General features: G+C 42.1%; 1 protein-coding gene across 2 annotated transcripts in view; it reads right to left on the bottom strand.

Annotated features, from left to right (window-relative positions):
• The window catches only part of LOC144461887 (uncharacterized), a 128,683-nt gene that overhangs the window by 92,919 nt on the left and 11,823 nt on the right, over nucleotides 1–23,941 (bottom strand). Inside the window, exons 2-4 of one of the 2 annotated variants that reach the window (XM_078165699.1) lie at nucleotides 4,251–4,538; nucleotides 2,085–2,254; nucleotides 1,722–1,822 (exon numbers count right to left, since the gene is read on the bottom strand). In XM_078165699.1, coding sequence (XP_078021825.1) covers nucleotides 1,722–1,822; nucleotides 2,085–2,254; nucleotides 4,251–4,329 — 350 coding nt within the window. In that variant the 5' untranslated portion in view covers nucleotides 4,330–4,538. Of the gene's footprint in view, nucleotides 1–1,721; nucleotides 1,823–2,084; nucleotides 2,255–4,250; nucleotides 5,170–23,941 lie in introns of those variants that run through there. The other variant, XM_078165698.1, reaches the window with a different exon arrangement.

Below are 23,941 nucleotides of genomic sequence, written 5' to 3' on the forward strand. Positions count from 1 at the left end.
TTGAATGATATTTTTTTAACAAATCTTTTGAACAACTATTTTGAACGAATCTTTTAAACAAACTTTTTGAACAAATCTTTTAAAGGAACTTTTTGACCCAATCTTTTGAACGAATTTTCTGAACAAATCTTTTAAATGCATTTTTTGAACAAATCTTTTGAACTAATTTTTTTTAACGAATCTTTTCAACAATTTTTTTTGAACAAATTTTTTTAACAAATCTTTTTAACAAATTTTTGGAACGAATCTTTTGAACAAATTTTTTTTAACTAATCTTTTAAATGAAATTTTTTAACAAATCTTTTAAACAAATTTTTTGAACGAATCTTTTTAATGAACTGATTCGAGTGATTGAGTAACATCTAAAGAACTGCTTTGCCCATCACTAGTGTCGCTGCTTGCAAAACACATTCAATACTGAATGAGTTATTGTAAACTTAACTGACATGTATCACGCAGATAGAACTGAATAAAAGCACACGGTGAAGCTCATGATGCGACTGAACACACCGCCACTCCTCCGAGGAGAGCAGCAGGCAAGAGGAAGTGATAGCGTGGGCCCAATTATCAGCCAGCTAGTCCTCCTCTGCTGCGATTTATGTGTCATTATATTTTAAAACACAAAATATAATGTCTCAATATCGAGAAAAATACTCATTTTAGATTAAAAAAAAATGTCAAGTCATCTGTCTCAAGTCATGAACACCAAGTATCAGAGAACTACAGGTTTGGAAGTTTGCATCCCACCACTTTAAGGTAAGTCGAGCTGCTCACTTTAAGAATAATTTAGGGGCATATTTTTCAGTTAAAGGTGCAAAGCCTCATGAGTAAAAAGTAGGTAAGTCACAAGTCCATGCTCAAAACAGTTGTACTAGCTTACAAGTGTTCTAGTCTGCCGATACACGCTGAAGGAAGAAGAACGCCTGCTGCAGTGACAGCTCTACCTCAACTCGACAAAAATACAAGCGCCGAATATTTAGTATTTAGGGACTGTACGTTACTTATGAGAGGGGAGGGGGTGGTGCAAAAAGGGGCAAGCACTTAAAATAAGGGAGTTCTGTTTTTTATTTGGCTTAAGGGAAGGACATTTAACACTAAAAGGTCGTATTTTGTATTTATTTAAATACCCTCAGAACCCCAAAATGTGCAAGAGGCTTTGAGAGGAATGTTTTCTGTAAAAAAAGTACACTCCCTAACTCTTTGCAATGGGAGCACCATGTATTTAGACTCTGCTACAAATGTCACCAGCATGACGAGGCGCTGAGTGCGTACTCTGCGCTAAGCGCTGCACATTTGGCTTTTGTTTCTGGTTGCTAAAGGTTGAAAAATGTTCAATTTTTGGGTCAAACCAAACTGTGCACCATCTTTGAAACCACTTACTTCATTTAAATGTTCTCGAGTGCTTAAGATAGGAGATTCAGCTGCACCACTGAAATGTAAATTTTGGTATTTTAACTGTTTTAAAAATCAAAGATAATAACTTGGAAACAATCTGAAACATATGTTCATGTTTAAGTCGAAAAAATGATCCCGAGACGAGTTGAAATTACATTTCCAAGACCTGAATAGACGATAAATCATTCCTGCAGGAGCTCTGACTCCTTCAATTACCAAATACTTTCACATAAACAACAGTAAGAGAACATAAAACACTGACAGAGACTAGGAGGAGAGAAGTCGTACAGTTAAGTCGAGTAAACATCCAACTTAGCTCCACTTACCGAAACATCTGGTGAGTGGTCGAACCTCCGGAAGCATCGCTGTGACAGGTAGGCTGGATATCTGCAGACAGTGGACGTGATGCAGCTGCAGACTGATGAATCTGTGACAACACAACAACAAGACAAACTGCTGGACATTCAAAAAAAAGCCCCTGTGGAACAACCCTGACTCTATGTGTTCCTTGCTTCAGTCCAGAGAACATGAACCTTTTAACTCTGGCGCTGTCTGTCTGTAGAATGTGGCGTCATGGATCCATCCTGCCTTGTATCAACGGTTCAGGCTGCTGCTGCTGCTGGTGGTGTAATGGTGTGGGGGAGATTTTCTTAGTACCAACTGAGCATGGTTTAAACACCACAGCCTACCTGAGTATTGTTGCTGACCGTGTCCATCCCTTCATGACCACAGTGTACCCATCTTCTGATGGCTACTTCCATCATGGACGTGCAGCTGACAAATCTGCAGCAACTGTGTGATGTCATCATGTCAATATGGACCAACATCTCTGAGGAATGTTTCCAGCACCTCGTTGAATCTGTGACACCAAGAATTAAAAAGGGGGTCCAACCTGGTACTAGCAAGGTGTACCTAATAAAGTGAAATTAATAACTTATGTTGTCAAATGTGTAGTCCATACCCTCTAGTCCATACATACCATACCATGACTTAGTCATACCAAACATTAGAAACAACACCAACATTGGTCCACAGGGGGAGCCACAGCGATCGGTCGCATTTTAGCCATTTTGAAGCATTTTTCTGTTGTTATAGCGCCACCCAGTTGCCAATTAGAGTTCAATTTCTCCAGTCACCTTGAGGCGTCCTGTTCTACATATCTACCAAGTTTAGTAAAAATCCATATGGCGGTTAGGCCTAGATAAGAAATGAGCTCTCTAGCGCCGCCATTTTGTTTGATGGGGTCAATAATGGAGGGGTCCCCTCAGATTATGTGTGGTCATATGCCTACAAAGTTGCGTGGTGATGGGTGAAACCCTTGAGATGTTATACACCTTTATGTGATGAGCCACGCCCTCCGCAATATTCATTGCCTTATAGAAGCTCAGTTTTAGTAAGTTTTCCAACTTTTGCCAAGAGGGAACTTTAGATATTGGTCCCTAGATTATGTTCACCCAGTTTCATGCAGATCGCTCAAACTTCCTAGGAAGAGATCCATTTGAAGTGTTTTTCAAAAAATTCAAAATGGCGGAAAATCGTTAAAAGTTATGGGCAAATGTGTTCCTCATGAGGAGAGGCATCTCTGTGCAAAGTTTCATGTCTCTACGACATACGGGGCATGAGATATGCCCATTCAAATTTTGACATTTCAATCAGTTGCTATAGCGCCCCCCTTTGGCCAATTGATGTAATATTGCTTCATTCACATGTTCCCATGACCCTCTACCACTGTGCCAAATTTCACCACAGAGCATGGATACCAAGAGGCGAAGCTCAATAGAACGCCCCATAGCAACAGACTCGCCCATGGTTTCGTCCTACCGCCGCCATTTTGGACTGTCAGCAGACCCGCTTGCATACACAAACACACAGACAAACTGAAGTATATCACTATTAATTATACTTACAATGCTGCTCACCTCGTGACAGCTTGGTCACAGCTGCTTTTTCACGTTTTTGTAAAGCAAAACGAAGAAAAACGGCCTAGATGGCATCTCTACATATTACATCCACTTATGACAAGATTAACTTAGTTACTCCTTCAAAATCACCCCATAAGCCAATCTACCAAAAAAAACAAACAAAAAAAAACCAAACAAACAAACTAGAAACACATTAATGGCGACGTCACATAGTCAGGAATAAAGATTTATTTACAGTTTGTACAATAAGGGAACAGTAATAATAATAATAATAATAATAATAATAATAATAATATATAGGCTATTTTAATATGATATATTTTAATGCCAAAACAGGAATCAGTTCTGATATAAATGGTCCAAGAGGCCATATATATATATATATATATATATATATATACACATATATATGTGTGTGTGTGTGTGTGTATATATATTTATTTATTCATTTGTATTCATTCATCTTGCAAGCTCAACAGTCCAAAATGGCGGCAGCGCCCCTAGTGGCTGTTGGCAAAAATTCAACGGAGCTTCACCTCTTGGTATCCATGCTCTTTGATTTCACATGGATTGACCAAGTCAGTGACGAGAAAAACGTGGAACAGACACACACACACACACACACACACACACACACACACACACACACACACACAGTTTTCCTCATTATATAGTGAGATTAATTAAACACCTTCTATCTGAAGATTGTTCCTGTATTTACACTCTCCAGGTTTCCTTCTCATTGACCACTCTGTCTCTCAGACTGTGTGTACAGGTGTGTTAACGAGGCTCAGCTGCTGCTTGTTTACCTGCCCTCCCTCCCTCCCTCACTCCCTCCCTCCCTCCCTCACTCACTCCCTCCCTCACTCCCTCCCTCTAACCATGCAGGATATTGATTTGAGTTTAAGTTCAGAGTTTGGGAAATGTACTCACCTGGAGTGTGTCTGGTGCAGCCAAACTGCAGGAAGCACCTGTGGGAGTCCAATCCACCCAAACAGCAGCATGTCCACATGTTGATCCACACTTCATTCAGACCTCTGTGATTGAGCTACTGCCACGCCCACTGGGAATGCCTCACTACTTCCTTCTTCTTCTTCTTCTGCAGGTGGCAACATTCGAGGTGCGCTGCTGCCACCTTCTGCTTCGGAGGATGGACCAACTCCTACCCTTCAATCAAAGAGGAAGCTGCTGCATGTCCCACTGCACACCAGCTGATGTTGCCTTGAACAGAGCCAGATCAATATATCAGTCATCATGTCATTATCAACAATAAAGGTTGCTGCAGCCACTTTATTAGGTACACCTTGCTAGTACCAGGTGGGACCCCCTTTTAAATTCGTGGTGTCATAGATTCAACAAGGTGCTGGAAACATTCCTAAGAGATTTTGCTCCATATTGACCCAAACGTGCTCTACTGGACTGAGATCTGGTGACTGTGGAGGCCATTGGAGTACAGTGAACTCATTGTCACGTTGGAGTGGCACCTGGTGTGGTCTTCTGCTGCTGTAGCCCATCTGCTTCAAGGTTGGACAAGGTGTTGTTGCTTCAGAGATGCTCTTCTGCACACCTTGGTTGGAACCAGTGCTTATTTGACTTCCTGTTGCCTTTCTATCATCTTGAACCAGTCTGGCCATTCTCCTCTGACCTCTGGCATCAACAAGGCATTTTGGCTCACTGCATATTTTCTCGAGAAGGTTGTGCGTTAAAATCCCAGTAGATCAGCCGTTGCTGGCGCCAACAACCATGCTACGTTCAGAGTCACTTAAATCACCTTTCTTTGAACTTCAGCAGGTCGTCTTCACCATGTCTACATGTCTGAATGCACTGACGTGCTGCCATGTGATTGGCCGAGTAGTTGAACAGGTGTACCTAAGTTGCCAGTGAATGTTCTTGTACACGTGTAATATCGGCTGATATCAGTATCGCAACTTTTTTACTTCCTAATATCAGTATCGGCCCCCAAAATCCAATATCAGCCAGGCTCTATTTTAAAGTTCAGTTTTCCGAAACTCCTTGTGAGGCTTTTACTATGAAGGATCGACAGGAAGTGCTGACTTTGAAACATATTATTTGGGAAGTGTTAAGGGAAATTTTAAGTGCTTTTGTAAGTAAAGTGAGGAAATCACTCACTTGAAAATGGGCATTTTTCTTGCCTGATGTCAGTTTTGATTTCAAATTCGATGATGCACATTTAAATCATGTACTGCAAGATTTATTTTGAAAATACTGTATTGTAAAGAATATATTTCATCATGCCCTTATTGCACTTTAATTTCCGTGCTTAAATGGAACAACTCTGCATTCTCTTTGCTCTCAGCTGGGGTTTCTTCTCTCCTACAGCTCCAAGTTTACGTGACAAAACAAAACAATATATAAAAACAAATTCAAGCAGGAAGTAGGAGGAAAAACCTGCACGCGGCTCAGCCCACCTTGGAGGAGCAGAGCATCAAGCCTCACTTTTAAACAGCACTCATACACGTGTTAACAGATTTATGTAAAAGGTTAACGTGCTTGTGTTATTCTGCTCAGGCGCTGCCATTTTACCCCTCCTCCTCCTCCTCCCCGCCTCCCTGGCTGGAAAAAAAAAGGGGGAACAGGCGCCCATTTCCCTGCCACCATTATGCTCATTTGTCCTGTCAAGAGAATGACAGGCCGGTTGACTCTTCCCCAGATACGACCATTAGGTAACGCTCTGTCATCTGACAGCGAGGCATTCTGCCGCTCCCTAAAAACCCCCTAATTATTTCCTTCGCCAGAGACAGGCGGCGGCGGGTAGGTAATTTTTAACCTTTCACGTGCACCTGGGGAACCCTCCTCCGGGGAGCCAAGGTGCCTGTGTGGCATTCAGTCATCAAAACATGACCTTTTATGGCCGTTCGGAGAGCAGTTGGCACCGGGTGCCACGCGCCGGCTAATGCTAATGTTGATGACTAATTTATGCATCAGCCGACCGCATCTGCAGCAAGTTTAGGGTAGCAACAATGTGTGATAGAGCGGTGAGAGGGGAGAGGAAGGGAAGGGGTAGAGAGGAGGGAAGGGGGGGCATCACCGCAGAGCAAGCAGAGGTGAAAGGCATTTTGGGGGAAGGGGTGGGGCTTTTGAGACACCCGGTAGCCTGGCACGACAGGGAATTGAGGGGGCTAATTATGTTGCAGGGAATACATTCGGCGTGACCAGCGAGCCTTTTTAGAATTTGTCGAGCGCAATCTGACTAACGTGGCTGACCTTTACTTTTTTTTTTAGCCCAAATTGCGGGAGACCAGAGAGCATGCAAGATGTGTGCATATTCTATGACCTAATTGCCTTTTTTCTTGTGTGGCTAAATGCTGCGCAGCACCTTTTTCTCCTCAACAACAACAACAAAAAAAAAGGCCTGTGCATTTTAAAGCTTACAGTAGATGCAACAGCACATTTACAGTATGTTCACACTCACAGACGTTACTACTCGCTGTGGGCGGAGGCATGTTCAGCCAGATTGGCTTGTTAAATGAAGATGAGGAGCATCGCCTTCAGGAATACAGTTTAACCATTTGAAATATGTGACTTGCTCTTTCATTTCCAGCCACATTGACCCTGAGAGACGTATGTATTTCTAGAAACAAGAGACTCTACTCTTTGTGATGGTATCAGCAATAATTCCATACGTCAGTGAGCCATGACGTTGAGGAAAAGGCCTTTAAAGTTTGTGGTACGATGACCAACTGGGAGCGCATGCCGAACTCCAGGAGCTGTCCCAGACACTTTTGTTTTGTTGCCAGCAAGATACGAAAACAAGCACACCCAACGATACGGTGCAGGAAGACGAGAAAATATTGTGTATGTCTGAAGAACTATGGTCGGTTTGACGAACAGAGTTCACTCTGGTGGCAATCGGCATCAAAATGACATCAGCAGTGTTTCTCCCACTGGTCTCGTAGACTTTTGATGATATCATGGATTTTTAAATTCCCTTAAAAGCTCCATGGATCAAAAATGCATAACACCAAGAGTCATAATCGACCTTGTTGGCAGCACGAGGTGTCGTGTTGTTTTTTTTTCTGCAATACCGCAGATGGCCACTGGGGAAATCTGGAAGGAAATCTGAGCCAGAATCCTGTACGGGTCCATTTTTGAAAACATGTAAAGCTCAGTACCAGAACTAACCCGTTAACTGACATTAAGTCAAAGCCAGCACTCAGGCTTCAGTCCCTCACCTTAAGCTGGGTTCTTCGTTCTTGAATTACAAATCCAGTGAAGGAGACGTCTCTTTCACTGGATGGCGAAAACATTCAATCACTGCCAGGTTGGGAAACATTTTAGCACGCTCCTTCGTCCACCATAAAACCTCCAAAGGATCCTCCTTGGGTGTCTTGAACTTGATTTAGGCCCAATCTTAATACCCCCTTGGCCCTTGAAATGAAGCAACGAGGGGTAGGGGTAGAAATCTTTCCCTAGGATTTGGGACACCACTCACTACGTCACCGTGTCGGTTACGTTCACGCATATGTAACAGGAAGCTGCGAGCCATCTACAGTGGAGTCTCATTCATCCTACCGATCACGTTTGCCGCATTCATCATGCTGTGTTTGATGAACGACAGACGACAGGGCACTTCAGCTAGCTAGCTAGCTAGCTAACGAGCTAACATTACGAGGCAGCATAGTTATACTAGCTGGTGTGTTATCGTAATGTGAAAAGTCCGACAAATTTGCAGAACAGGACAGATGCCAGATGCCAGATAATGTGAGCTAGCTAGCTAGCTAACAAGCAACTTGACGACGGTAGCGTTCGCTATGTATGAACTTTTTTTTCCCATGTCTTGCTCGGGTGGCAGCCATGGCAACATCTACCCCTCGTTGGCAAGTCAGCATCTGAAATCCCTCGCTCCGAAGGGCTAGTTTCATACCCACTACCCCTCGTTATGCCCCCTACCCCCAAACTAAGGGGGGGTATTGCGACGGGCCCTTAGGCTTCCACCTCATTCTTGGACTGCACAGTTGCACCGCTGGAGTCCTCAACGTTGGTGACCAATGTGACAACAGGGTCAAAGGTTCAACTTGTGTCACTGACTTTCAAAATAAAAGTAAAGGTGGCACGGTGGTGCAGCAGTTGAATCACAGTTAGAGGGTTTCTGGTTCGAACCCTGTGGTGGGGGAGTCTGCATGTTCTCCCTGTGTCAGCGTGGGTTTCCTCCAGGTGCTCCAGCTTCCTCCCACAGTCCAAAGACATGCAGGTTAATTGGTGACTCTAAATTGTCCGTAGGTGTGAATGTGAGTGTGAATGGTTGTCTGTCTCTATGTGTCAGCCCTGTGATAGTCTGGTGACCTGTACATTTCCACATATACCCATGGGTACGTGGCCAGATAACGACTTTGGTGTAAGCTGTGCTTATGGGGCCTGCATCCAGCAGACAGTTAGCTTAGCTTAGCATGCGTAAATGTGTTCAAATTTTATCGTAACTGTAGCGTCCCTTCACAGTGAGGCTACGAGGCATGAACTTGTTTTGCTGGCGTTTTATTCCTTAACATGGACACAGGCTAACGTGAGCCGTCCCAGCAAGCAATCGTCGTGATTTAAATGTATTGGCTATATTTAGCTCCGATTTAGTCTAGCTACATGTAACCCAAATCTAGCCGATTTAATTTTGAAATTGATTGAATGTAATTTTCGCCATTGCAGATGGCGTGCGGTATGGAGAGTCAACAGTAATTAAAATATGTTTATGTCCATTTTTTGGACATGGTCTCTACATAGCCGTATAATTGATGACGTCTACACTTTGGCTATGGTTAGACGTCTACCAAATTTTCACTGACAGCCCAAATTCAGCTGTGATTTAGCCTAGACGTCAGGTCTTCATGTAGACAGCTATTAGACGTTTTTTAAACCAAAAAATGCTTGCTGGGGTAGTAACGCCAAAACAACAAACATGTCTGCTTCACAAGGTGCTCTCTACGTTAGCGGCTACCTCAATAGCTTTCGCTCCTCGGCTTACAGCAATCACAGGTGGGTGTCTCACACAGGTCACAGTCAGACAGGCTTTACAGCATCTTAAAAACACACAACTTCGCTGGGAGTGACACGTTCACTGACATTACGGAAAACTCAGTAACTGCCATATCAGACCTTTTTGCTGTAGCTGAACACATTCTCAACAGTGACAGAATCCATACAGTTCACATCAGGTTAATCTGTTTATTTTTTTAATTAAAGGAAAAATAAAAATATACAAAACCTTTATGATCATGTTTTTAATTTTATTCTCATGACCACACCAGAGAATATGGATGGGTGAGAAGCAGCGAACGCCTCCTGCACTGTCAGCCTGTCTGAGCGATGGCGACGGGGTGACAGAGACATTTATGTGGGAGCATAAAAAAAACAAAACACAGGCGCAGCCTGGGGCTTTACAGTCAGCTGACAAGAACGCTGTATGTTTATAATCTTCCCCAAATTCCTGCAAGTCCATAAATTGTGATTATCCTGAAGTGTTTCATCAAGCAGACAAATGGAGGTGTTGGGCCGAGGACGAGATGAATTTCATGCAGCAGGAGGGAAACGAGGAGACGAGCGAACGCAGCTAATCGGATCAAAAGTAAGTGATGGTGCTATTCTGCTTGAAAAACATAATTTGTATGAATCAGGCCATGTGTGCAAACATGTCAGGCCTGCGCCGTGTTCTGCGTCTGTATACTCATTGTCAGCCAGAGAGAGATGCTGATGAACTCTTTGTTTGGACAAATCAGGGAAATTATCTTAGTTTGCCTGGTGATTTTTTATTTTTCTCCACCCTGCTCCGTCACATCGCGGAGAAAGGTCAGCGCCAAGTGTTTCCCTCGGAGCTACGCAATAAAACACAAGTAAACACAAAGCAAGACGGATTCAAGCCGCTGTGCGTTCGCGTGGCCATTAGTGATTTATACTGTGTTTCTAATCCCTTGCTCGGGCCGCCCTGCTGCCATTAAGCTTCCAAATTACATGTTCTATCAAGAGCAGCCGCTCTCACCTGAGTATTGGATTACTGAAATAAAATATGAATAATTAATACTGAGAAATAGGTTCCTGGCAACAGGAATGGCTGCAATTAAATAATGAGCATTATGTTTCGTGTGTTTTCTCCCTCCTTTCCTTTCTCTCCTCCTCCTCCTCCTCCTCCTCCTGCTCCGGTGTCGTTTGATCTTCTCGGGTATCTCTACCAGGGGAGTCGGCGCATCCTCTTCTTCTTCTTCGTTGGTTCTTCCTTGGCTGGGTTGACTCCCCTGGCCACTGGGGCGAGAGACCTGCCTTCCGCCTGTGTTCTCCATTCTTCCTCCTCCTCTTCTTCTTCATCTTGTTTTTTTTCTTTAATAAGCTGCCGTTAAATAAATTAGAAAATACCCACCCAGGGGTGATCAGACGGCCACAAACCCTTGTCATCTGTCTCCCGGCGCTGCCAGGCAAAAGAGAGCAAGGGAGGGAAGGAGAAGAAGAAGAGGAGCACGGCCAGGATTTCTTCTTCTTCATCTTTTTTTTTCTCCTTTCCCTGGCTTGGTATTCTGTCAGAGGTGAGAGGGAGAAAGAGAAGAAGAACGGGCTCGTTTTTGCCAGACAACCCAAGGCGATCCGCCATTTGCTGTAAAAAAAAAAAAAAAATTCCATACATCCATATTTATTTAATGCGGCGAGGGAATACATAAGGAGGAGAGGAAGGAAGGGAAGGAGACAGACAGAAAGAGAGGAGGAAAAAAAAAACTTTGCTACATATGGAGTGCTTCTTACAACTAATCAGCAGACTGTTGGTGATTGGGGCCGCGGGCGCCAGGTTGGCTCAAACCAGAGTTAGCACAGTGCCCAGGTCTTTGCTGCAGGCTGCACAGGTTGGCCTCAACTCTGCTGGGGAGCAGATGGCGAGCCAAAGCTTGTAGTCACACTTACCTTCCCCACTAAATCCCTAATCCCTCCGTGGACGCTCCTCCAAGGCAGGTTTTTGGAGGCAGAAATAGGGGTTACAATCTGGACCGGCGCGGCGCCTGCCAAAACACTCACAACACAGAAATGCAAATTAACTTATTTGTGTTGTCCGCCGGCCAAGGCGCCGCTTCTTTTGCGAGTAATTAAGATACCTTGAAAAATATTTGTAAAAGATCAATAATTTGAAATGGACAAATAACAATGCAGAGAAAGAGACAGTGGAAGAATAAGCAAGGAGTGTGGACACGGTTTTGTTTTTTATTCCGTTTTCTAACACCCCTCCTCTCCATCTGCACGCGCCGAACACTCCCTCTGTCACCTACAGATATGAGAAACCAGTCCCTCAGGTGCCGGCGACGTCGACCTTCTGAGGCGTTTGATTACGTCTAATAACTCGGCCATTACAGCCACTGAACCGGACTGGAAACAAGCAACTGGATGTTGAACACAAACAGCGTTTCTGTTGAATGTTCCTTTAAAGCCGGCAGCTTGAGGCCGCACAAAAAACAGAAAAAGAAGAAGAGGAAAAAAAAGCAAGCGCCCCCTGAATCAGTAACTGTTAGAGGAGGCGTAGGAGCCTCGGTGACACCTTTCAGCTGTGCTTGTTGGCTGGTGCTTACGCTCGCACACACACACACACACACACACACACACACACACACACACACACACACACACACACTGTTATTAGCCTGGTGTCAGCAGCACTAAATGGGCTGCAGATGTTAATGCACTGTTTTAGATACAGTGGCAGGAAAAGGAGGCAGAGACAGACCCATTCAGACGCAGAATAACTAAATACACAGAGAGAAACACATTCATTAGTGAGGAGCACGCGGCGGATAATAATTCAGAGGTGATGCATTATAAACAGTGCTGTTTAAACACACTGGGTGTGTTTGAAATCTTCAGAAACAGACATTGTGTAGCTTTCAGTTCAGTTTATTAGCTCAGATCTGTGAGGTGAAACATTCAGAGTCAGAAGAGGTCGGACATACGGACACGTGTCCCTCAGTGTGTCATCAAGTGTTGACCTTTATTTGTATCAAAATTAATATTGTAATGTAGTTTTCCAGGCTCTTACCTTGACAGGCCTCCTGCGCCTGAGTTACACTGATGTTTATTGTATTTTCAGTAAAACAATAAGTGTTCTCTTCATGCGTTTCATGCTGGGCCTCAAGTGTCTGTATTTTGGCAACTGGTCAAGAGCACTGGTTTTGTTTCGGCTGCTGGGGGGCACATTAAACTGGGCGTTTGGGGGTACTCACGAAAAAAAAAGAGCATCAAACTCCCTGCGTCCTGGTTAAGTTTTTGTGCAATTTGTGATAAAAATAGCTTTAATTTTGTCAAAATAAAAGTCCTCTGCTTCTGTCATGTATTGATTGGAGGTGGGGATCAAACTATTTCCTGCATTCTGGTTAAATTTTAGGCAAAATCTGCCTTTTAATGCAGCAATTTCTGGTAAGAAAAATGCTTTAATTTCATCAAAATAAAAGTTCTCTGCTACTGTCATGTTTTTCATTGGTGAGGCGTGCAGTGGGCATGAAACAGAGGGTTTAGGGGTCCTCCCCCAGGAAATTCTAAGCATCTAATTGCATCAAGTCATGGTGTAAATGTCTTAAATTCCATCAAAATTAAAGTCCTCTGCTAATGTCATGTTTTTATTGGGGTAATGGGGGGTTTAGAGGTTCAATTTTATGCATTTTGTGTCTTTTCTACATCAATTTCTGACCAAAAAAAGTCTTTAATTTTGTCAAAATAAAAGTCCCCTGCTACTGTTGTGTTTTTATTGTTGTGAGGGGGTGGGGAGGCATGAAACGGGCGGTTTGGAGGTCCTCCCCTTGGAAGTTTGATCATCTAACATTTATTTATTTTTATTTTTTTTATGCACATATTTGTCCTTTCTATATTAATTTATGATAGAAATGTCTTTAATTGTGTCAAAATAAAAGTCCTCTGCTACTGTCATGCTTTTATTTGGGTAATGGGGATTTTAGAGGTGCAATTTTATGCATTTTGTGTCTTTTCTGCATCAATATATGACAAAAAAAAAAAGTCTTTAATTCTGTCAAAATAAAAGTCCTCTGCTACTATTGCGTTTTTATTGGTGTGAGGGGGTGGGAAGGCATGAAACGGGGTTTGGAGGTGCTCCCCTAGGAAGTTTGAGCATCTAACACTTAATTTCCTGCATTCAGGTTAATTTTTGTGCAACTTGTGTCGTTTATACATTAATTTATGATAAGAAAAATGCTTTAATTTTGTCAAAATATAAGTCCTCTGCCACTGTCATGTTTTCATTGGCGGGGTGTGCAGTGGGCATGAAACAGAGGGTTTAGGGGTCCTCCCCCAGGAAATTTTAAGCATCTAATTGCATCAAGTCATGGTGTTAATGTCTTAAATTCTATCAAAATAAAAGTCCTCTGCTGCTGTCATGTTTTTATTTGGGTAATGGGGGGTTTAGATGTGCAAGTTGAGGCATTTTGTGTCTTTTCTGCATCAATTTCTGACAAAAAAAATCTTTAATTCTGTCAAAATAAAAGTCCCCTGCTACTGTTGTGTTTTTATTGTTGTGAGGGGGTGAGGAGGCATGAAACGGGCGGTTCAGAGGTCCTCTGCGAGCAAGTTTGAGCATCTAACATTTAATTTTCTGCATTCAGGTGAAGTTTTATGCACAAATTTGTCCTTTCTGTATTAATTTATGATGAAAATGTCTATAATTTTGTCAAAATAAGAGCACTCTACTACCGTACAGTTTGGAGGTCCTCCCCCAGGAAATTTTGAGCATCAACTCTCAACACTTGATTTCCTGCATTATAGTGATTTTTTTTATGCACCAGTTTGTGTCTTTTCTGCATCGATTTATGGTGACAATGTTTTTAATTATGTCAAAATAAAAGTCCTCTGCCACTGTCATGTTGTTCTTGGTGTGGGGGGGTGGGAAGACAGGAATTGGGAGGTTTGAAGGTCCTCCCCATGGAAATTTTGAGCATCAAACACTTACTTTCCTGCATTAAGGTTAATTTTTTGCACCTTTTCTTCATCAATTTATGGTGTAAATGTTTTAAATTTCCTCAAAATAAAAGTCCTCTGCTATTGTCATGTTTTTTTGGGGGGTGGGGGGCATGAAACTGGGGGTTTGTAGGTCCTCCCCTAGAAAATTTTAAGCATCTATCACTTAATTTCCTGCATTCAGGTGAAGTTTTATGCACAAATTTGTCCTTTCTGTATTAATTTATGGTAACAATGACTTTAATGTTGTCAAAATAAAAGTCCTCCACTATTGTCGGGTTTTTATTGGAGGGGGGGCATGAAAAGGGAGGTTTGAAGGCCCTCCCCCAGGGAAATTTGAGCAGCTAACACTTAATTTCCTGCATTCAGGTGAATTTTTATGCACTAATTTGTGTCTTTTTTTCTGCATCAATTTATAATAAAAATGTCTCTAATTTCGTCAAAATAAAAGTCCTCTGCTACTGTCATGTTTTTATTTGGGGGTGGGCATGAGACGAGGGGTTGGGAGGTCCTCCCCCAATACATTTTGAGCATCTAATACCTAATTTCCTCCATGCAGGTGAACTTTTATGCACAAATCTGTCTTTTCTGTATTAATTTATGATAAAAAATGTATTTAATTTTGTCAAAATAAGAGCACTCCACTACTGTCATATTTAACCAGGGGAGGGGAAGGCATAAAACTAGGGGTTTGTAAGTCCTCCCCATGGAAATTTTGAGCATCAAACTCTTAATTTCCTGCATTCAGGTGAATTTTTATGCAGAAATTTGAGTCTTTTCTGCATCAGTTTATGTTGTAAATGTCTTTAACTTCGTCAAAATAAAAGCCCTCTGCCAATGTCGTTGTTATTCCTCACTCAGGAAATGTTGTACATCTAACATTTAATTTTCTGCACTCTGGTGAAAATTGACACTTTTTTTTTTTTGGTCTTTTGTACATCAATTTATGAAAAAAAAAAAAGTCTTTAACTTTGTCAAAGAGTCCTCCGCTACTGTCAGGTGATGATTTTCAGCATCTAAAACTAAATTTCCTGCATTAAGGTGAATTTTTCTGCACCAATTTGTGTCTTTTCTGCATCAGTTCATGGTGACAGTGTCTTTAATTTTGTCAAAGTAATAGTCCTCTACAACCATCATGTTTAACTGGGGGGTGAGGGCATGAAACAGGGGTTCAGAGGTCCTCCCCCAAGAAACTTGGAGCATCAAATACTAAATTTCTGATTTTCTGCATCAACTCATGGTGTAGATGTATTTAATTTGAAATGGGGGGTTCAAAGGACATCCCTCGGAAACTTTGAGCATTTAGCTCCTAATATCCTGCATTCAGGTCGATTCTTGCACAACTTTGTGTCTTTTCTGCATCAATTTATGGCAAAAAATGTCTTTCATTTCATCGAAATAAGAGTCCTTTGTCACTGTCATGTTTTTAATGACAGTGACAAGAAATTTTGACCACCTAACATTTAATATCCTGCATTCTGTTGAAACTGTACACATTTTTGGTCTTTTCTGCACATTTTTTTATAAAAATGTCTTTAATTTCATCAAAATAAAAGTCCTCTGCTATCGTCATGTTTTTATTTGGAGGGGCCAGGGAATGGGGGGATTTAGGCTGAGCATCTAACACTTAATTTTCCTGCATTCTTCTCTGCAAATTTTAGTTAAAAAAGTCTTTAATTCTGTCAAAATAAATGTCCTCTGCCTCTTGGGGTGGGGATGAGGGATTTGGCGGTCCTACCCCAAGAAATTTTGAGTATCGAATGCTAATTTCCTGCATTCAGGTGAATTTTTTTGTACCGATTTGTGTCTGCATCAGGTGTATTTATGGTGTTAACGTCTTTAATTTCATCAAAATAAAAGTCCTCTGCTGCTGTCATGTTTAACTGGGGGTGTGGGTACAAAACAAGGGGTTTTAATTTTGAGCATCATACACTAACTTTCCTGCATTCACGTGAATTTTATGCACCAATTTGTGTCTTTTCTGCATCAATTCATGTTGTAAATGTCTTTAATTTCATCAAATTAAAAGTCCTCTGCTATTGTCATGTCTTCAGTGGGGTGGAGTGGGGGGAGAGGGCATGAAACGATGGGTTTGGAGATCCTGCCTCAGGAAATTTTAAGCATTTAACAATTAATTTTCCTGCATCCTGCCAAAATTTTACAAATTTACTGTCCTTTCTGCATCGATTCGATCAATTAAATTCAATAGAACTTTTATTTATCCATACGGAAATTATCATGTCAGAGAGTGCATCAAATTACAGTAACACTGAGTGAAGTAACCACAGTTCAACTCTCATTCCCAGTAACAACCAGAGAAACCAGTGATTTTGCTGGGTCAGGGTCACTCACTGGGCCCAGTAAAGTGACTAATAAAGTAACAATAGGAGTAAGATAAGTACACGAGTTACTAAAAATGAACTAAAAACAACGTCTTTAATTTCGTCAAAATTAAGACCCCTCTTCAACTTTATGTTTTTAATGGAGGGTGGAGGCAAATGCATGTTCTCCACCACGAACGGTTACAATTGATTTTATTTGAAAGCATTTTGGGGTATTTTGTTTAAACCATTTCACATAACAAAGATTATCTGAGTGACATGAACACTCGCTTCTTGTTCGGGTTTCTTAAAGTCTTGTTAAGGTGGATCGTTTTTGAAACCAGACGACATGGGTTGCTCTTTTGCCACTGTCACAAGGATGGAAAAATATCCTGCTATACTGAATGTTTCTAACTTCGGCAAAGCTTTTTTTTTTTAAAAAAGATGTTTCTATTGAAACAAAACAGCTTTTTTCTTCTTTTTTTTCCATAAACAAATCCACAAGAGAAAGACGAACAGAGCAACAAACAAAGAGCCCCCTGCCACCTCCCACCCACAGTCCTGGTGTGGCAGAAATTTCACACTCGTTCATAATTGAAAAGTCGAAAAACAAATAAAATTCAGTCAAGTACGTGACGAGGTCCTAATGTTTGTTAATAGAATAAAAGCACAGGAAAAGTTTCCGTAGTAAATCACTTGCCAAGGGGAGCAGTGATGATAGTTTGGCCAGAAAAGAGCCCAATATTTAGTCGTACACAGTGTACAAGACCTTTTCCAGTGAATGTTAATTCATTTCATCGTTTTTGATTTGCACTTTTGTACAACACTTTTTTTCCCATTGATGGCCACAAGTAATATTAAGTAATTTATTGTGGTTCACATGAAGTTTTTGTGTGTCTCCTAAGATCCACACACGACCTGAAGTCCAAATTTCTGTCAGATAAGAAAAATTCCAAAGCGTATGACGTAAATTTCCATCACAGGGCCACATTTCTGGTAATTAAGGGAATCTATGTGAAGTGTAATAGATTCTATTAAAGATATTAAACTGTATTTGTCTTTTTAGTTTGGATTATTACAGTTTGAGACATTTCAACGATATTTGACCTATAGACATCAATGTAATTGCATCCAAAATCTGATTCCCATTCATGAATGTATTTATCTTTTTAACAATTGACAGGTGAGTTAGTGTTTAGAATAATGTCAATAGAAGAAGTCAGACCTTTTGGAGAGAACAAGGCTTCATGATGCATGATGCTTTTCAAACTGGGATTGTTGTCAAATTTGTGGGGAGTTTGTTTCACTGTGTCAAATCTGAAAATATTAAAATAAATTGTGATTCAATAGTTTAAATTTTTAAGTTAACAGTTGAAAATTGGAGACGTTCTCTTGGTTTATATAAATCAACGTTTTTATGCTGTCAATAATACGCAATTTTTTAAATGTTCGTTCCCCAAAGCTTTTTAACCACTTACAAGGAAAACTTTAATTTGTTTTGTTGGGTTAGGGTTAGCTGTTTTTAAATTGCTTTAATGAATATGCTCCCAGTGCAACAGAACAAAAGCAATTTCATTTATCAAATTTTATCAACTGTCAAGGTAAAGTAGGTAAAATTCAAATGATTCAATACATGATTACTAAACTAACTTCAAACACCTCCGTTGGTGGTGTCTGTTTCCTTGTCGTTAGTGCCACAATTAGCTAAAATCACAAGCAAAATTAATAAATTAACAAGTAAAACAATACAATTAAATTAAATCTGGACAGACGAACACTTGATTGACAGCCTGTGCAAACTGTTCGTACTCCCTGGGAAGTAGTAATGATACCAAGATGATTATTCTGATGAAAGTTCAGTGAAACTGAATGAAATATTTTATTCATGTTTACGCAAATTAAAAAAAAAAACAAAAAAAAATCAAAGTACACTGGATCAAATGGAACAAAAAAGGTCACAGTAAAATTAAGTCGATTCTACTTAAAAATTCTAGCAAAACAAAGGCAAATATAACCAAGAGTCTCACGTTGACTAAAAGTAAACACAATTTAAGACGAATAATTTTGTTTTTTTCTAAAATCAACTTGTCAGATTTTACGGTTCAGAGATTAAAACAACAAATACATTTATTTAAATTATTATTCTGGGTGTAAAAACAGATCTGGGGCCTGTTGAGGCACGTTACAGAAATCTACAACATGGTGTAAAAAAAGAGCCTCAAAAATATGATTAACTTGGATTTAGCTGCTGTTTTGTGAACTAACCTGTGATACAAAGCTGGGTTCTATATTTCTTCATAAAGGGATGACCCTTTTGTTCACATTTATGCACAAGTCATAACCTATTTTATTAAAACCAAAGCTGCGTCTTTCCTGATACTAAACCGTGCTGGTGTCACGTCCCGCTCCAGCAGCACTCAGCGTTGTACAGTAAGTCTGAGAGGGTCTGAAAGACCTCTGGGACCAGCCAGGCGGATCAAACGACCTCCCCAGTATCCGACCAGATGTCCTTACTGGGCCGGGTTCAGATGGTCCCAGCGAGCAGCGAGGGAAAGGTCAGAGTCACACAGTGGGTTAAACTGGACCCATCATGACACTGGCTCCGGCTGCACGTCTGAGCAGCGCTGCTCTCCGCTCATCGGCAGGGATTATTTCAATTAAGGCTCACGCTGGCTGAACGCGGGATTACAACAGGGTTTAGAGTGGCAGGACACATCTGAACACAGCACATGGTCAGCTCCCAGGGATTATGTGGCTGAAATGTGACAGACTGGATCATAATTATGCCTATTAACATACGCACAATGAGAAGTCAGTCTCTGAAAGGAGATATATACGTATAAAAAATATTTTTAACTGGGTTGTTCTTTTATATCTACGTTTAATTTTGCAACTAAATACTATCAAATAATTATTTTATTAATTTTCTGTTCTATAATCATTTTCTGTGGGTCTGAAAATGTACTTATATTGGAAAAGTTGTAACATAAGTGCAGCGATATTTAAAAGTGCCTCATTATTCCTGCAAAGTCTTGGAAATGAGTCTTTTGGAAACAAATCTGACCCTTAACCCCCTGAGTTCAAACAGCTGAATTAATCCTTTAACATCCAGTTTCCCTTTTATTTCAACAATAGGAAAATTTATTTCAGCACTCTGTGCACTCCCACACACTCGTACACTATTTGTGCTACACAATCCTGCACTGCTGGTAACCCTGAATACATTGTCTAGGGTTCGCAAACACAAAGTTTAGCTCTGTTGTCCGTCTTCTAGCTGAATGTTGATGTGCATCCTTTATGTGTTCCTGGCTTGATGGGTGATTATATAGAAAGCTAGTGGAAACATGGACAGTAATGTTCATCTGGATCCTGATTATTCAACTCAACTCAGTCTCAGTAAGAAGTCGACGAAGACTGGTGCTAGGTGAGTGACTTCTGGTGTCAGACACTGACGAAAGAGCTGCCCTTTCACGTTTAATGGTACGCAGCCAGTCGGCGTTATTCTATAACATGGGTATTCAGAAATCTTGGATTTCTCTTAGCTGTTACACAGGGTATACCTGCCTATCACATACACTACACCGCTGGTACACAGTGTGTGTTCAGCAGCTGTAAATTTAAGAAGTCAACTAAGTCTAAAAATAACAAGGCAATGTTGAATCACGCAGGACCAACCCAATCCAAATGCGTCGAAATCCGGTGCTTAGTCAGCCAGACTTCCAGCGTCAGACACCGACGAAAAAAGCTGTACCTTCGTATCGGCATGATACGCGGTTGGTCGCTGTTATACTGTAATGGCATCCAGCAGCATCAGGGGTGAACACAAGTTAAGGGGGCAAAAGTCGGCTTAAGGCCCAAACATACTCAGGCGGATCTCCGCGGAACGGACTCCGCGGAGATCCGCGCGGACTCAAAGCGGACGTCCGCAAGCCCTGTGCACGCAAAGCTCAGACTTTTACAGGAAACTACAACACAGAAGTGCGCTCGACTATGAAAGCCCGAATGACTTCGGACATTGCTCGCGGAGTCCGCTCTGCTTAAAGTATGCGCGAGTATGTTCGGGCCTTTAGGGTAGAGCTTAGATTCTCTGCCCGAACCCAAACCTGACTCAGACCCAACCCAACCCGACCTGTGGGTCTGGCTGCGCACATGTGAGCTGTCGACGGTGACAACGTATGTCGGCTTCGTCGAGTGTACCAAGTGCAGCGCGAGCTGGTATATGACAGCAAAAAGACGGGGACCTCGACACTTACGAGGCACATGACGAAGGCTTGCCATGGAAAGAAAGACGAGAGTCAGCCTTCAATGTCCAGGTTTGTATCCTTAAAAAAATTACAGTTAAAGGGAAGTGACGGGCTCGGACAGAACATGCACAGGCTCGGGTGGGGATTGGCTGGATTTTATGGGCCCGATCTAAGCTCTAGCGTAGGGCGAGAGGGGTGGTGAATGAACCAGCAACTTTCTCCCGGGAGGCTGGTGTTCGCCTTCCAGATAATTGTAAAGCCAAACCCTGTTCTGTTTCCCTTAACCTAACCACGTGCGTTTGTTGTTGAAAGAAAAAAAAAAACAAACGTCAATTTGTGGTGCTGTACTGACGTAGTGAGTTATTTTGAAAGAGACTGCACGTAACAGGCTGAAGTTGACACTGCGTCCCAGAACGTAAACAGCCAGGGTACCTTGGACGACGTATCTGGATGTGGAAATGCCATGACCAAATGTCAATATGTGACGAGGTCGGAGTGGGAATGTGTTGCCCAGCCAGAGGAAGTCCCTGCTCCAGCTGGGAAGAAGGACAGGGGGCCCAGCACGGAGCCTTGCTGCTCCTTCCCCTTTGCCCCACCCAACCCTGCCAATCAGCTCACCGTTTTGGCCCAAATCCGCTCGGACCCGTTGGGATTTTCAGGGTGCGTCGGGCTTGGGTTGAGATTGAGAACTCTAATACACATTAGGTCACGGACCTCAATTTAATCAGATTTAGCTTGAAAACCAAAATCTGAAAAGATTTGGGTTGTTAGAAATTATTAAAACCAGTGTACAATAGCCTCGGCCACCAGCGTGTCAATGGGTGAACGTGACATAGTTTGAAAGCACTTTGAGTGGTCGAAAGACGACAAAGGTGCAACACAAGTGCAGTCCATTTACTATTTACAGCTGAGAAGATAATCATGGAGGAAGTCTTACGACTCATACTCACTTTGGGCTCGCTTTAATACTGAATTAAATAGTGAAAATAAACTATTCTCCTATTTTCTGGGGACCCTGTGGAACTCCCTTAAGGACACCTCGGGCTCCCCGGGTTAAGAGCCGCTGATCTGCTCTACTGAAGAAGAGGTTCTTGATCAAGAGATATGATGCATGATACAAGCAGAGTGATCATAAGCATGTTACAAATGGAAATAAAAACTTTGAACCTCTGGCCCCTGACCTCTGACCTCTCTGTGGAGGACAAACAAGGGGAGTAAAACACCCCTACAAGGATCAATAACACATTACATAACTCTTATCTAAGCTCTAAGTTGACAGTGATTGTGCATTAGATCTTAAAATCTCTAAAATAAGGGAGAGGGGAGGGATCCTCCCGGAGGGATAATTACCTCCACATCTCTTCTTCTTTGCTATTCATAGACGCGCTGCTGCTATTATTGGCAGAGATGAAAGAGGAAGGTAAAAGCTGGTATCACATATTGAGTGAGGAGCATCATGAGGATCATGAAAGGTAAAACCAGCCAATGACAGACGATTAGCCTCTGCCCCCTGCGCTGTATGCATGGCATGATTTGGACATGAATAGCATTACCTCCCGGCCGCCTTTAGCATTCACGAAGGCGACCGGCGACTCTGTCTGGCATTTCACCTGCGGACGGTCCGGACTGATTGAGATGCGCCGGAGGAGCCGGCGGAGACACGGCGAGGACTCACCTAATTGGCCCTGGAGTCGGCCCTAATTCCTGATTCACAGGGAGGTCCACATTTCAAAGCAGCACCCGGATCAATTAATGGACCGGTAATGTGTCTCATTTTCATACAAGGCGAGAGTCTTAGGTTGGGAAAATCAGATATCAGCCACCTTCGACTCGGCAAGGCGAGTATCACTGGGAGTTATGTGAAGGGGAATTCGATGTGATGCGCAGCTGTTTGGAGCACATGAATATTTTTTGTCTGGGTCTCATTTCTCCTGAAGACTCAATGTTTGAGATCCCTAATCTGTAGGGATTTAAAAAGTTGCTCTACGTTGCTTTGTTTGAAAACCTAGAAGTAAAAAAGTAGTGTGTGTATCCAAGGCCTGATATATCGTCTTCCTCTGTGCCATCAAGCTACATTGTTGTCCAAAAACTATTAAAGCACATATATGAGCCATATTGTTCCACAAGCATATCATTACTCATTGGAGGACAGGCAGTTTGAGGATCGGCAACCAGTCCACATGTCAAAGTGTTCATGGGCAAGATACTGAACCCCAAACTCCGTGTGGTTGTTTAATTTGAGTAGCAGGTGGCACCTTGTATGGTAGCCTGGGCCACCAATGTGTGAATGTGACATGTAGAGTTAAAATGCTTTGAGCGACTGGAAGACCAGAAAGGTGTTTCATTTCATTCAGAGATCAAAGTCCTAGATGTAAAAGAAAAAAAAAAAGGATATTCTCTGAGATTAAAGTGGTAAATTTACAATTAAAAAAACAAGTTAATTAAACAGACAAATGAAAAGAAACTCCATACAGTGGGAAGGCTGTGGTGGATAAATCGGTCAAGCACAGGACTTTCACCCTGGAGACTGGGGTTTGTGTCCTGTCAACACCTCGTCACATATCGACGTTTCGGTCATGGACTTTTTCATGTCGAGATACGACATCCAAGGTACCCTGGGTGTGTTGGTTGTTGACGCTCTGGGACGCCGTGTCAACTTCAGCCTGTTACATACATTGTCTTCTTTCAAAATAAAAGCACTACGTCGGTACAGCAGTGCAAATTGACGTTTGTTTTCCATCAACAACAACTGCACATGGTTGGGTTTAGTTAAAAAGAACAGGGTTTGACTTTACATTCTTATGGGAAGTGAACGCCGGCCACCTGGGTGAAAGTTGGTGGTTGTTGGACCCATCCACTACCCCTCCCGCCCGCCCTACTTGGACTTTCGCCGCCTTAACTGTCATTGTTGTGCCGCCACCTTTCCCACTGATGCCACTGGGCACCATTAAACAATGACGACTGTGTATCATGCAGATGTGAAAGGATGGCTTTTTTCCTCAATGTCTGACACTTAAAGTCACTGACCAAGCGACTTCAGAGCGAGACCAGGTTGGTCCTGTGCAGACGAGCGGATCGTACCAAACAGGAAGTCCGACACGGAAAAGACGAGAGAATCCAG

Source organism: Epinephelus lanceolatus, chromosome 24 (genome assembly GCF_041903045.1).
Source record: "Epinephelus lanceolatus isolate andai-2023 chromosome 24, ASM4190304v1, whole genome shotgun sequence".
Classification (NCBI taxonomy): domain Eukaryota; kingdom Metazoa; phylum Chordata; class Actinopteri; order Perciformes; family Serranidae; genus Epinephelus; species Epinephelus lanceolatus.